Consider the following 12,643-nt stretch of genomic DNA (forward strand, 5'->3'; position numbering starts at 1 on the left):
TCATCAATAATCTGTGTTAAGAGATGTTTGAGGCTTCTGTATGCATTGCTTGGCACAGCTGGCTGAGTTGCAAAATGGCTTTCCTGCATGAATTAGCATGATCCTTCTCTCCCCCTGCAAGAAAGTATTTGTGAAAGAGTGGGACCCAATCTGCTGGGTGTGAATGGGAACCCATTCTTCAAGGGAATCATCTTCTGTTCACTAATTCAGGTTTTCTTTAATGATTCTGGGTGTCACTGAAATTACCGTCCAGCAAAATATCTCAGCATGTTAAGAGAAGTGAGAGTCTGTTGACATCTGCAACTGTCTTGTGTGTTCATTCAGGTGCAAGGCTGCCTAGCTGAATCGAGCCTGGCACTGATAAGCATGCTGCCTATTTAATATATACGTGCTTTTCTGCAACATTTGCAGTGGGTTTCACTGGAAGCCTCCTGTTCAGATGCTTTTCTTATGGAATATTCCTACTTGTCATAGCTAACATTTCCATGGAAAGAAGTTACTCACTTGCTGCAGCAGCCTTCCACCTGCAGGGTCTGAGAAACTCCCTAGGTTTGGCTGGTGCAGCACAGGGCACCGACCTCACAGTACTGGGGAAGTCTGGCTGCAGCCTCTCCAGGCAGAGCTGCCATCTCAAAGCTTCCTGGCTGCCTGTCAGTGAGGCGCCTCAGAGTTCGAAAGTTTGAGGTATTTTGTTTTTGAATTCTGAAGCACTTCTTTTTTCCCTGAAGGGAAGAAAGACCATTTTACTATTTTAGTTTTCCCTTCCATTCCCTCTCATCAATTCAGAGTTTTCACTTTCTAGGTTGATAGTAAGGTAGATCGACCTGAACCGTACCATTTCCAAGTGCACTGTGCCCTTCTTGTTACAGAGCTGTTGTGCATTTTCAGTTGCTAAGTGAAGGATTAACACAGTCAAATCAGCAAAATTTCATTGACCTTTCCAACATCTCTGCTGTTAGGGGTCTGAATGTTCCACTCTTAATTTGCTCTGTTGTTTAGGCCTCTCACCGAATGAAAACGCCTGCTAAATATGTGACTGGAACTGCAGCGTTGCCTTTTAATCCTGCCACATTTGGAGAGGTAATTGTCTGAATTTACTTCCTTAGATATGTGTACTGTTATTCATTTAGATGATACTGCAAGAAGCTGACAGCTACGATAAGTCCCTTACATTTTAAAATTCTTTTAAACAGATGTTGGGATTAACTCTCCATCCTTAGTCCTTAAATGGCAGTCTGAACAGGATTTTCACGGGGGATTGGGAGGAATGTTCCTGAGAGGGTTGTTCCACCGCTTTCTGCAGTGTACCTAATGTAGGAGCTTGTCAGAGGGAGAAACTGGAAGTTCTGTGCAAAACTCCTATTATGCTCCTTGAGGCTGTTCTTTTCATAACAGATTCCCAGGCTTCAGAGACCTGTAGACACAAAGTCAGATGGGAAGCAAGATCTGTATTACCAATGTGTTGTCTTGCATTTGCCAAATTGCTGTAGGGTACAGGCTGAACTGCTTGCAAGGAGCTTACATCAGCTGATGATAAACCAAAACTCTGCATATGATTTAATCTGTAGAGAGTGATGCAGTCTGCATCACTTACAGAGGTGTATCGCAGTACACCTCTGTCTACTTACAGAGGTGTATCGCAGAAACTGGTCCTGAGATTTGGTACACTTTATATTTGTTCTTACATCTATACTGACTTTTCTGTCTAGATTTGGTTAAAGAAGAAACGGTCTAGTTTTGGTTACATTAAATATAGCATATTCCCTACTCTTTTTTTTTCTCCTCCCCAGTTTTTCAAGTGCTCATGCACTCAGTATCCTGTGTTTTTTATCTTCTCTACTTAGATAGTGCTGTATCTGCGGATGTGTCTTGCTCACAGTGCTGGTGTGGTGCCAACCTCACAGAGCTTGGCAGATATGCAAGATCATGCTCCAGCCATTGGACGTTACATAAGAAACCTCATGTCTGGCAACCACATATCTTTCTCTTCCTCCTCATCCTCTTCAAAAAGTGCAGAAACCAACCCTGTACATATATATATTGGCCTTCTTCAGCAGCTCTTAGCTGGTGTTGGAGGTAAGAAGCTGTATGCAGCAGCATCCTGAAGAAAAAAAGTCTTTTCTTACTAGAAATGAGTTGCGTAGTACTTTGAATTTGGCTACAGCTGTCACAGAGTTGCAACATGGACTATATTCTCTTTACTTTAAGCTTGTTTTCTTCTTTGCTGTTATGTAGGTGGGAGAAAACAGTGCGGTAAAATTGCAGCATCATTTGACATAATAATGTAAAATTGTGAAGCCATTTTCTGTAACAGCTTCCTTACCAGTGATTGCTTTGTCTTCCTCACTCTGATAATAGCCTATCTGCCACAAGTGTAGTCTAAAACACTTGAATGAGTTTAGAACAAATTGCTACCAGAGCATTTGCTTTTATTAGCTTCCCTAATATTTCTGAGAAATACTGTACCCTATTATTCTGTATTGTTTGTTATCCCTAGTGAATTGCAGATGAATGCTTTGAAATGCCTGTTACTTAACCTCATTTTATCACTGATTGTTAGATGGGTGTAAATACTGGAGTTGTTTAATAACATGATTCTTTAATTACTGTTTAGGTTTGCCAGTCATGTATTGTCTTCTAGAAGTTGTTTCAGTGTATCCAGAAAAACTAGCCACCAGATTTGTAGACAAAATGGATTGGATAAAGGTATACCGAAACCCCTTTTTTTTCTTTTGGTTGGATGGGATTTGGCATTAGCAAAATCTGGGATATTTCTCATAGTGAAACAGAGTATTATTTTCAAATATGCCCTTAATTTGAAGTCTGGTATTTGTACTTACAGGCAACACCTCATGAGATGTTATGTGTACCAGGAGGGGGGAAATTAATTTTTAGTTCTTTGGTGTTACTGATTTTGTTAATTGACCTTGTTTGTTGACCTACATCTGGGTAATCTATATTATCAGTCCTGTCGGTATTGTCAACCAGTTTTTTCTTGGCAAAAGAAAACTGAAAACAAAATCTGCACATTTTGAAGAAATTGTTTAACAATGGAAATGCTTTGATGGGAAGATGTGAGTGGCTTCTCAGAAAATGAGATTATTTAGATCACTAAATGTTTTAGAGGCCTTTCTTCGGACTTTTTTTTAATTTATTAGCCTCAAGCAAAACAAATAAAAAAGCCCCCAGAAACTGGAGTCTGCTTGGGAATAAGGCAAAGAGAATTCTGCTTTCCCTAGATTCTTTTTGCAGACAACTTTGTCCTTTTTCATGAATTTGCTTCAAGCATCCAGGGTTTTTGAAGCTTTTACAGGTTGCCTTTCCTTTCACTGGGGGAATCTGGCAGAAACAGATACTTAAAGGTTGAAAAAATAGAATATGTTCAAATAGTTTTTTTGTGATGATATCTGTGCTGCATTGCACTCACTGTATGTGGTTTATCACGTCTCATTTACATGCAGGTATGAACTGCAAAGGAGAGTACTTAAAAACATTCTCCTTTTCAGTATTCTTCATCATTTTTTTAGAAAACCCTTCTTTTTTCTTTGACCTGGTGTCCATTTGCAAAATTAAGCTTCTAGGGGTGGTTACTGATAATACCTAGTTTCAGAAATACTGTTGTAAATCATCCTTTGTGTGTTTTTTGTCTTGACAAGGGAAAGGCACAAGTTCAGGAGTTTGTTAGAAGTCAGCTGTGTGATCTCATGCAAGCTTGGAGACGAAGTTAGTGTTACATTTCATGAGCCTGACAGAGGTCATTTCTTGTTTGCTTACTTGGCTAATTTTGCGTCCTTTGTGGTGGCCCAAGCCATTCAAAGATTTGGGTATGAATTTTTCATAGGAGTCTGTTGCGTTATGCATTGAATTACTGGCAGAGGTAAGATTATCGTAACAAATGACCCAAGGCTTCCAAAAGTCAATTTTTTAACAATTTACTTAGATAATACAAGATCTCAGCTCCAAAGTGGATAATTTTGCATTGAGAACTGTGACTTCCTGGACACTTTCTTTTTTTTTTTGCCGCAGTTGGATTTAAATGATTTAACCCTCTTGGGCCTTTTTTCCCCCTTTGATTAATAAAAAGGGTATGGAAGCCTCTGGTAGCTTTGGGGAAATAGTGGGTTTCAGGTATGGGTTTTTTTAGCTTAGTATGGATGCAAAACATGAGAGCTCTAAGCTGAGGACAAAATCTGGCCAGGAATTCGATCGACATATTTTGACACAGAACTGATGGGTGGCCCTTTTGTGGCTAGTGCCATCTTTCTCCAAAAAGCTGAGTGTGTAATGAATGCTTTGCTGAATTGAGGGCTTTGTTTCTTACAAATTGATAATGCTGTTGGTTTAAAGAGTGGTTTCTGAGTTAAGAACTACTTGCGTAGCTGCACGACAGTTGTCTCTGTATATTGAATCTTTCTATGAACAGACTGTATAAGAAGGTGCTTCCGTATTTCATGCTTTGGTTTTGTTTTTTTAAACTCCTACAGAGCCTGATGAACACTAACAAAGAAGAAATGCGTGAGCTTGCAGCCCTGTTTTATTCTGTAGTGCTGTCCACCATGTCTGGAGATGAGCTTAGGGCAGCCTTGGAGCAGCTGATCAAGATGACAAAAGACAACCATGTAACTACCTTTGTCTCCTTCTTGTTTTTATTCATGTCATGTAACTGATAGGATATTTGAATCTCACGGTGTGTCCAGGATGTATTAACCTTAATCTGGGTGTCAAATTAAGTAACTGGCTTCCAGCTGGATGGTGAGAAGGGATTTTTGTTGTAGGTGAGTGGAACAGATCTTTAAATAAATTAATCCCTGAAGCTGTTGTTAAGATCAGTAGGAGGGTTTCCTGGAGGCATGTCCCAGGCAAAGTACCATCATACATTTTACCATTTTTAGTCAGCTAAATAGCCACATCCCGTTGAGTGGTAATGGATCACAGTACCTTCTTCAAACAGTTTACCAATTCCTTATTCTTGAGCATCTACAGGTACCCACAGAACCTAGAAAATGTTTAACTTGTTAAAATATTTAACTCCTCCCCTCCTGAACCATAGCCACCTCCTGGGTCCTCATCACCTCAGGGTGTTGTGCTGGGTGAGGGTTGTGGCTTCTTCCCTCCCACTCCTCATGGACTGCTCAGCAGCCCTCCACAGCTGTATCTCTATATGGTGGGTTTGCCTGCCTTCCTTCCTCCAACAGCTCCTTCCCCCTTCCATTATCCTTATCTCTCCATTTTGCCACTACAAGCATGGAAAAGGAGTTCTGTAAACCAGTTGGGCAGGTTTCTGTGCTGATGTCTTGAATCATGAAAGGGAAGGAAAGGAGTAGCATTTCCAGGTTATATTTCTCCAAAATGTTTTCGTATCAGTCTCTCTGAAGGACTTAATGGGCCACCATTTTACATTGCAGGTGGCAGATTCAAATGCTGACAGGAAGTGCTTATCACTTTGTCGTAGTTAACAAACATGATTTATTTTTTGAATCTCTGAAAGCTGTACCTGTGAGCCAAAGCCATGCCATTGCTCAGTTTTATGTAGGGTGTAGCTCCTGCAGTTAAAGCCAGCACAGACAAGTCACAGCCCCCCACTACTGCTTTTTGCCCCGGTCACCCAGGAAACTGTGGATGAAGTTTCATAGAACAGTGATGTGAACTGTGAAAGGAAAAAAATAGCAGGGTATTCCCATGCCTTTTCGAATCTGAGTCAGTTAGAGCTCTTATTTGCTGCAAATATACAAAACCAGTTGAATCATTACAGCTAATGGTGGTGGTAATTCAGTATGAATGGATAGGTGAAGTGTAGACCCATCTTCTGCTGGCTTTGCTGTAGCGAGACCACATCAAGGAACAGTCCCTGGTGGCCAAACAAGGTTGAAGATCCCAATCTGGCAGCACAGTTGCATTGGTGCAATTTTTTGTAGGGTTGTGATACAAAACAGAGCTGTGAAGTAATTGAAGTTTAAGCCCCTGCTCCCATCCCCCCCCCCCCCGGTTAAGGTAACACTTGTCTCCCAGCCTTGTTTCTGCACAAAATCCTTTCAATAGAATTCACCTGTAGAAATGAGCATTATCATTAGATAGTCTCAGCACTGAATCAGCATTGGAGAAAGTGACTTTCTTGACATTAAACTGTAATAATTAAGTTTCACCATTTGTGGCCTACCAAACTGTGTAGAGGCATTGTCTTCAGTATAGACCAGCTGTGTTCTCATTCTTAGCAATGCAAATCTGGAGCAATTCCCCTTTTCTGCTTTTTACCAGAGTACATTTTGTCCCCTTAGTCTGAGTATGTCCATTTTTTAAGTAGAGACAATGTAGTGTTATCTTAGTTTACCTTTGTAATTCTGTACTTTGAAGTCAGATGAGATAGATGATTTTTTTTTTTTTTTGGCCTGACTACAAAAGGGTAGTTTTAGGAATGTGAATGCTGGTGATAAATTCTTAATCTGTCCTCCTAAACCTCTTCTAAGTTTTGTTATTTTGTCTTAAAGGACTCCACTCATAAGAGAGTACTAGCAACATCAAACCGTCTATTGTTGCCTTATGTGTTAGAGCTCTGCATTCTTCAGAGTGCCTTCTGATCTGGCTTGTCCATATGTGTTTTTAAGTCAGTGCTTTGTGCAAAGTGTCACTTACTTTGAAAATGAGATTTTTTGCACTGTTGGTGTTGTCGTAGTGCCCGGAGGTCCAACATGGATCCTTGTTGGCTTTGGGATTTACAGTAGGAAGGTACTTGGCCAAAGGGAAAATCAGAACAATGGAGCTGCATGACATAGAACAACCAAACACTGCAGTCATGCCGGAACAAGAACAACTTATAAAGTCAACAACAGAGACAATAGGTAACTTCTTGCCTAAGACTTTGCTGCATGTAACAGTTGTTTTTTCAATCTATTCAAGGCTGAGAATTTTTCTGATTTTTCTGATATTTTCTTAGATACTCAGCCCATATAGTGTAATCTTGAGTTCAATTTTTGTGATAGAATTTACAGCATGTAAGAATGTAATCTGGTTAGATGTATGGACATAAGCCTTTTCAACAAAACCTAGGTGGACTCTAACTCAGAGACCAACAAAGCACAATTAGGAGCAGTGCCACTGCTTCAGTTCCTCTCAATATCTCCTTTCATTTTGATTTTGTTCTAGCATAACACTTCCTACCAGCTCTAGAGGAGATGAATGCTTTGCTTCTTGCATGGGTACAATAGAAGTGCCTGCCTGCTGCTAAATAATAGTATAAATTTGAGTCGTTCTGTTTTGCTTTTTCCTGTAGGTTCTTTTCTGGACAGCACCTCTCCCTTCCTCGTGGTGGCTGCTTGTACGGCTCTTGGGGAGATTGGCAGGAATGGCCCCCTGCCAATTCCCAATGAAGGAACAGGATTTACAAAGCTACAACTTGTTGAAAGTTTATTGGCCCGGATCCCTTCTAGCAAGGAAACAAATAAGGCAAGATTTTTTTGTGGCGTTATGATCCATTTTTGAATGTTTTTGAATGTTTCATCCCCAGGTGTATGTATTCCCTGCCAAACTCAACCTTATTTAAGGGAATTAGGTTTGTTGTTAGCTTTAGTGAGTCAAAGTTAGGCTAAAGGTTCTTGCAATATCGTCTAGCAGTTGATCACTTGTGCTTTCTGTAGTCGTAAGTAAGGGCTTAAGGGATGAAAATATGAATCCTCACAATTTTAGTTCAAGAAAAATGGGAGTACCTTCTTGTAAATAATCCTCAGAGGCCTGTGTCTTGGAAGAGAGGTGTACTGATTGATCTAATAAGCCACTAGCATGTGTGACTTCTAGTACCTTAAGCGGAACTTCAGTAAGGGTGAAAAATAGTGGGTTTAAAATGTATCTCCTGGATTTACAGGAGGGTTATGTGATGGTGTTGTTTTCTTTGTTTGTATTTAAGATGAAGGAACGAGCAATACAAACATTAGGTTACTTCCCAGTGGGAGATGAAGATTTTCCTCACCAGAAGCTCCTGTTGCAGGGTTTAATGGATTCTGTGGAGGTGAGACACTGTCAGTGTATTATCCTTTATACTATCGTATTTCTATTTGGATGCTTTTTATATACTCTAGAGCCACATTTACAAGGGAAGTTGTCTTTTTGTAATAGTGCCTCTGGATTTTTTAATTCTGCCTTGAAATAGAGAGCAGACTTTGGGCTGCTAAAATGTTTTATGCCACAGTGTTTTACACACAGATTAAAAACTTGGCATTCACGGTCTCTGCCACAGTCTGAGAAAAACGCACATTCTGCTTCAAGAGGATTATGGATTTTTTTTCACACACTGTATATGTAAAATATTAAGATCTGATAGTAATGAAGCCATAGGTCTGTACTTTGGCCTTCAAAAGTGTACCCTAAAAGTAGGTAATGTAAGTACACCTCTTTTGTCTGAACTACATCAACTAATACTACTCACTTGAATTAGAAGCTTTGTTTATAGGAGTATATGTATCTGTTCTCCATCTTAATACATTGTAGTGCACAGTACTTCAGAGCTGTTATACATATTGCAATATGCCAAATAGCAAAATTAAATAATCAAGGAGTTTTTTTAGTGTTCTTCACTTAGCTTGTTTTACCTTTCTTCCCTGCTCATACTGACATAGGATTCTGCATTGTAGAAGCAGCTGTTGAGTATAGACAGGTATATTTTGCTGAGTCCTCCAATCTGATGTAATCAAACAAACAAGAATCACGGAATGGTTTGAGTTGGAAGGGACCTTAGAGATCACCTAGTTCAAACCCACTTGCCATAGGCAGGGACACCTCTCACTAGACCAGGTTGCTCTATGCCCCATCCAACCTGGCCTTGAACACTTCCGGGGATGGGGCAGCCACAACTTCTCTGGGCAACCTGTGCCAGGGCCTCACCATCCTCACAGTAAAGAATTTCTTCCTAATATCCAATCTAAACCTACTCTTTCAGTTTCAAGACATTAATCAACTGTCCTATCACTATACTTAGAATACTAGGAGCACTGCGTACATGAACATAAAATGATGTTTGAGTGCTGTGTTTTTCTCCTGTAACTGCAGGGGGACATTACAACTTCCTTTATAAAAGGTGTACTTGAAAAATCCAATTTATCTTAGATGGCAGGAAGCTAAAGACTTACTTCTCCAAGTGCCTGAACATTTTGTGCTTCCAGAGAGTGAGGAAAGCAATCTAGAAGATACTCAGCAGGCATGGAAATGAGTTCTTATGAGTCAAGGTTCATCATAAATAATTACAGGAAAGTGACAAAGTTCTGCGTATCCTGTTCTTGAAGGCTTGGAGGATAGTGTAAGGACAGTGAAACAAAACAAAGTACTGTCTGAATTCTTCTAAAGTGAAAAGAGTTTTCTACATCTTTTAAGAGATCAGCTTCTGGATGGAATTACAGGAGACTCTTACTACTACGTACTATTAACAAAACCACAGTAATTTTTGTTAATCACTGGCAGTCTCATTCTAACTGTTTTGTTTTCATCCTGTCTATCCAGTTCTTTCTTTTCACTAAGTTGAACTTTTGCAGAGACTACTCAATACTTTGTAGGAGGTATGGATTTAAAAAAATGTGAAAACTTTAGCTTTTACCATTCATTTTGGAGAGTTTGACCGCTTTTTCCATCAATTTCAGTGGGTCAGAAGCTCACCAAAATAGTGATCTTACTGCAAATTAGTGCTGAAAATTGGGATTGGGACAGGGACTGTGTGTTTGTATATTAATTACCAAAATTTTGATGTGCGTTTAGTTAGTACTGTCCTTAATGCCCTGATGTGTTTTTCAGGCCAAACAAATAGAACTGCAGTTCACAGTTGGTGAAGCCATTACCAGTGCTGCAGTAGGAACCAGCTCAGTGGCTGCACGTGATGCATGGACAGTCACAGAGGAGGAATATATCCCTCCTTCAGGTAGGCTTTCCTGATGTGGGGCCTGATTTGGGAAACATCTGGACTAACACTGGGCTCCATAACTTCACTTCTGTGGTGTTTGGTTTATAACAGTAGACATAAGAGACATTTTGTGTTTGTATATGGTATTATATACAGGTCATTTCACCTCTTCAAGTCCATCTGCTCAGAGGGTAGAAGACATTATGTCGTGGGCTGTTTAAATAGCTTCTTAATGAAACATAATTCATTGCTGCTTGACTCTGTATTTTTTTTATTTTTTCTCATTAGTTTGCCATGTTGGGTTAGTTCTTAGCATACACAAATCTTTTAAAGTGACATTTTGAAGCCTGCACTGGAAAATAGAGTTATAAAATTATATTGCAAGTGTTTTTCCAACACCTTCCAGTGATATGATTAAATGGCATTTCTGTGCAGTAAATGTAGAAATTCTGTGTAAGAGCTAAGGTTGTGTACTATTGGAATACAAGCATGAGAAAATGCTAGCTTCAAACCAGACAGGTGTAAATATCAGCCTCAGACCTGCAAACACGTGTTTTAATGTTGTGAGAGTGGTCTTAGATCTCTAGTGTACACAAAGCTGAGCATGTACAGCATGGGGTAGATACCGAACCCTGCCATTGCTCCAGAAATTTTTGAGTCCTTACAAAAAAAAAAAAAGTAGCACCCTGAGTCTTAGGCAATATAAATGGTAGCTCTTCTTGGCCACAGGCTCTGGAACACATTCATGAAGGGTTAGGAGAACACAGTGTTTTTAGTAGGAGAAATACTTTCCAGTGACTCCAGTGAAGGCTTTTCCTAAATAAGCAGAGATTGAGGTGTCACCTGAGTACTCATGGACTTAATAGGTTTTTCATTGCTGCTGCACGTTATTTTGTCATTAAAAATGGGTATGAATGATTCTCAAAGCTCCCCTCTCCCCTCCACGTTTCTCTCTTTCATATAGATTTGAAAGTGAATGATGTGGTTCCCTGGGTCCTAGACCTTATTTTGAACAAGCACATCATCAGCCCTAACCCACACACTAGGCAGGCAGCTTGCATCTGGCTTCTGTCAATGGTGAAGAAGCTGAGCACACACAAAGCAATTAAGGTAAGAAATATGCCTTTTCCTAGCACTGGCTCCTTGTCCCTATTTTTGCTTTTTGCCTCATTTCTGTCCCTTTCTTCCCCTTCACTGCCTCTTTTCCCCCAGTGCTGGTACCCTCCTTATTGAGGTCTTTTTGAGTCATGGGTTATCTTCTATGAATAGAGGAACAGACTAACTGGCAGATGAACAAGGCTGTTTGTCACCTTTGTAAACATCTGACTTGCACTCAAGTCAGAGTAAGCTCAGCATAGATTGCTGTTGTAAGATGAAGTAGCAGTACATCTTCCCTTGGGAAGAAGAGGTTGGTGTCTGTATAGTTTCTAGGATTCATATTTGGAAAACATAAAAGGAGATCTAAGAGTGGAAGAAGGGGGAGAACTGGTCTAATTTGTTTCACATAGTTTATCACAACTTTGGTGCCTGGGAGCAGTTACGATGTGCTTCATGTATGGTGTATTTTTGGTACACCTTGGTGAAAGCCTCATATTTAAGGTGCCTGTCTGTAATGAGAGAGTGTGAAAGGTCCTATACAGGGACTTAATAATGCATTCCCAACCAAAATGTCCTCTCTCTGCATAGAGGTACTGGAGACTAATGGGACCATGTAACCATCGTGTGCTCTTCAGGTAATGATAAAGAGCTTTGGGGCAACAGGTGCTTTGCAAATGTAAGCTGTTACATGTAAAAACTTTTGCATATTACACTTACCTAAACAGTGCACCTTGTGAGGGGTAGCAAAACTCACTAGTTTTAAGGTGAAGAAGGCCCCATCTGGCTGCAAGGCAGATTTACGATGCACTGCTGCCAGGTATTAGGCAAGGCAAATAAAATATGGCTTCGTAATGACATGGTAGCTGTAAAAAGGTGCTCTACCATTAGCTGTTACCTTTTGTGAGTATCAGTCAGGCTGTTACTCACTAATCACAAAAGAAGGGCAGTTCTTGTCGTAGGTGTAGGTCAAATAAACAGCTCCATTGATAGAGTAGCCTCTTTTTATCTGTTAGGAACTTGCCTGGAGACCAGACAAAGGATCCAAAATAATGACCCTTTTCTCATCTTACAGTCTCATCTCAAGGATATTCAAAGTGCATTTGTTTCAATTCTGTCAGATAGTGATGGTAAGTACTATCACATCTTAAGAGTTGTGTCTTTTGATGGGCTTTTAACAGAATGGGGGGAATCTTTGAACAGGCAAAAAGTCAACTATACCCTCTCTGTCGGTCAGAAAGATGACTGTAGGTAGAAAAGTCCCATTTCTGATGTTAATAGGAATGATTTCTCTTCTAGGCACCACATGCAGAGATAAGAAGCACAACTTTTTTGTGTGTTTTGGTAAACAAGCACAAATATTTCTCTGCTTTTGCCCCTCCAGATTATAATAACAGAAATTGTTCAGTGGTGCTACTTCTGCTCTGCTTTGGGCAACAGGGTGTGTATCACAGAGTTCTGCATGGACAGGAACTCTGAGACCTCTTCAAACTAGCACATTTTGCTACCTCTGATGGCAGCTAGTGGAAAGGGTGGCATCCAGCAATCTGTGCAAATCTCACCAAAGTGGAAGAGACTATTGCCATTAATGTTGCTGGACTTGGAGTGCCATCAGCGTGTCAGAATATCTCTGGCTCTTGGAACTTTCCTTGCTATGTCAAAACCTGCAGT

General features: G+C 40.2%; 1 protein-coding gene across 1 annotated transcript in view; it reads left to right on the top strand.

Annotated features, from left to right (window-relative positions):
* Window positions 1-12,643, top strand: part of ECPAS (Ecm29 proteasome adaptor and scaffold) — a 61,058-nt gene that overhangs the window by 26,199 nt on the left and 22,216 nt on the right. The window contains exons 17-26 of the mRNA XM_029965371.1: window positions 1,000-1,080; window positions 1,845-2,076; window positions 2,615-2,706; window positions 4,485-4,619; window positions 6,671-6,836; window positions 7,268-7,440; window positions 7,898-7,999; window positions 9,772-9,895; window positions 10,842-10,987; window positions 12,048-12,102. Of these exons, the coding sequence (XP_029821231.1) occupies window positions 1,000-1,080; window positions 1,845-2,076; window positions 2,615-2,706; window positions 4,485-4,619; window positions 6,671-6,836; window positions 7,268-7,440; window positions 7,898-7,999; window positions 9,772-9,895; window positions 10,842-10,987; window positions 12,048-12,102 (1,306 nt within the window). The remainder of the gene's footprint in view (window positions 1-999; window positions 1,081-1,844; window positions 2,077-2,614; window positions 2,707-4,484; window positions 4,620-6,670; window positions 6,837-7,267; window positions 7,441-7,897; window positions 8,000-9,771; window positions 9,896-10,841; window positions 10,988-12,047; window positions 12,103-12,643) is intronic.

The sequence above is a fragment of the Manacus vitellinus genome, unplaced genomic scaffold (genome assembly GCF_001715985.3).
Source record: "Manacus vitellinus isolate BGI_N305 unplaced genomic scaffold, ASM171598v3 scaffold_9_pilon, whole genome shotgun sequence".
Classification (NCBI taxonomy): domain Eukaryota; kingdom Metazoa; phylum Chordata; class Aves; order Passeriformes; family Pipridae; genus Manacus; species Manacus vitellinus.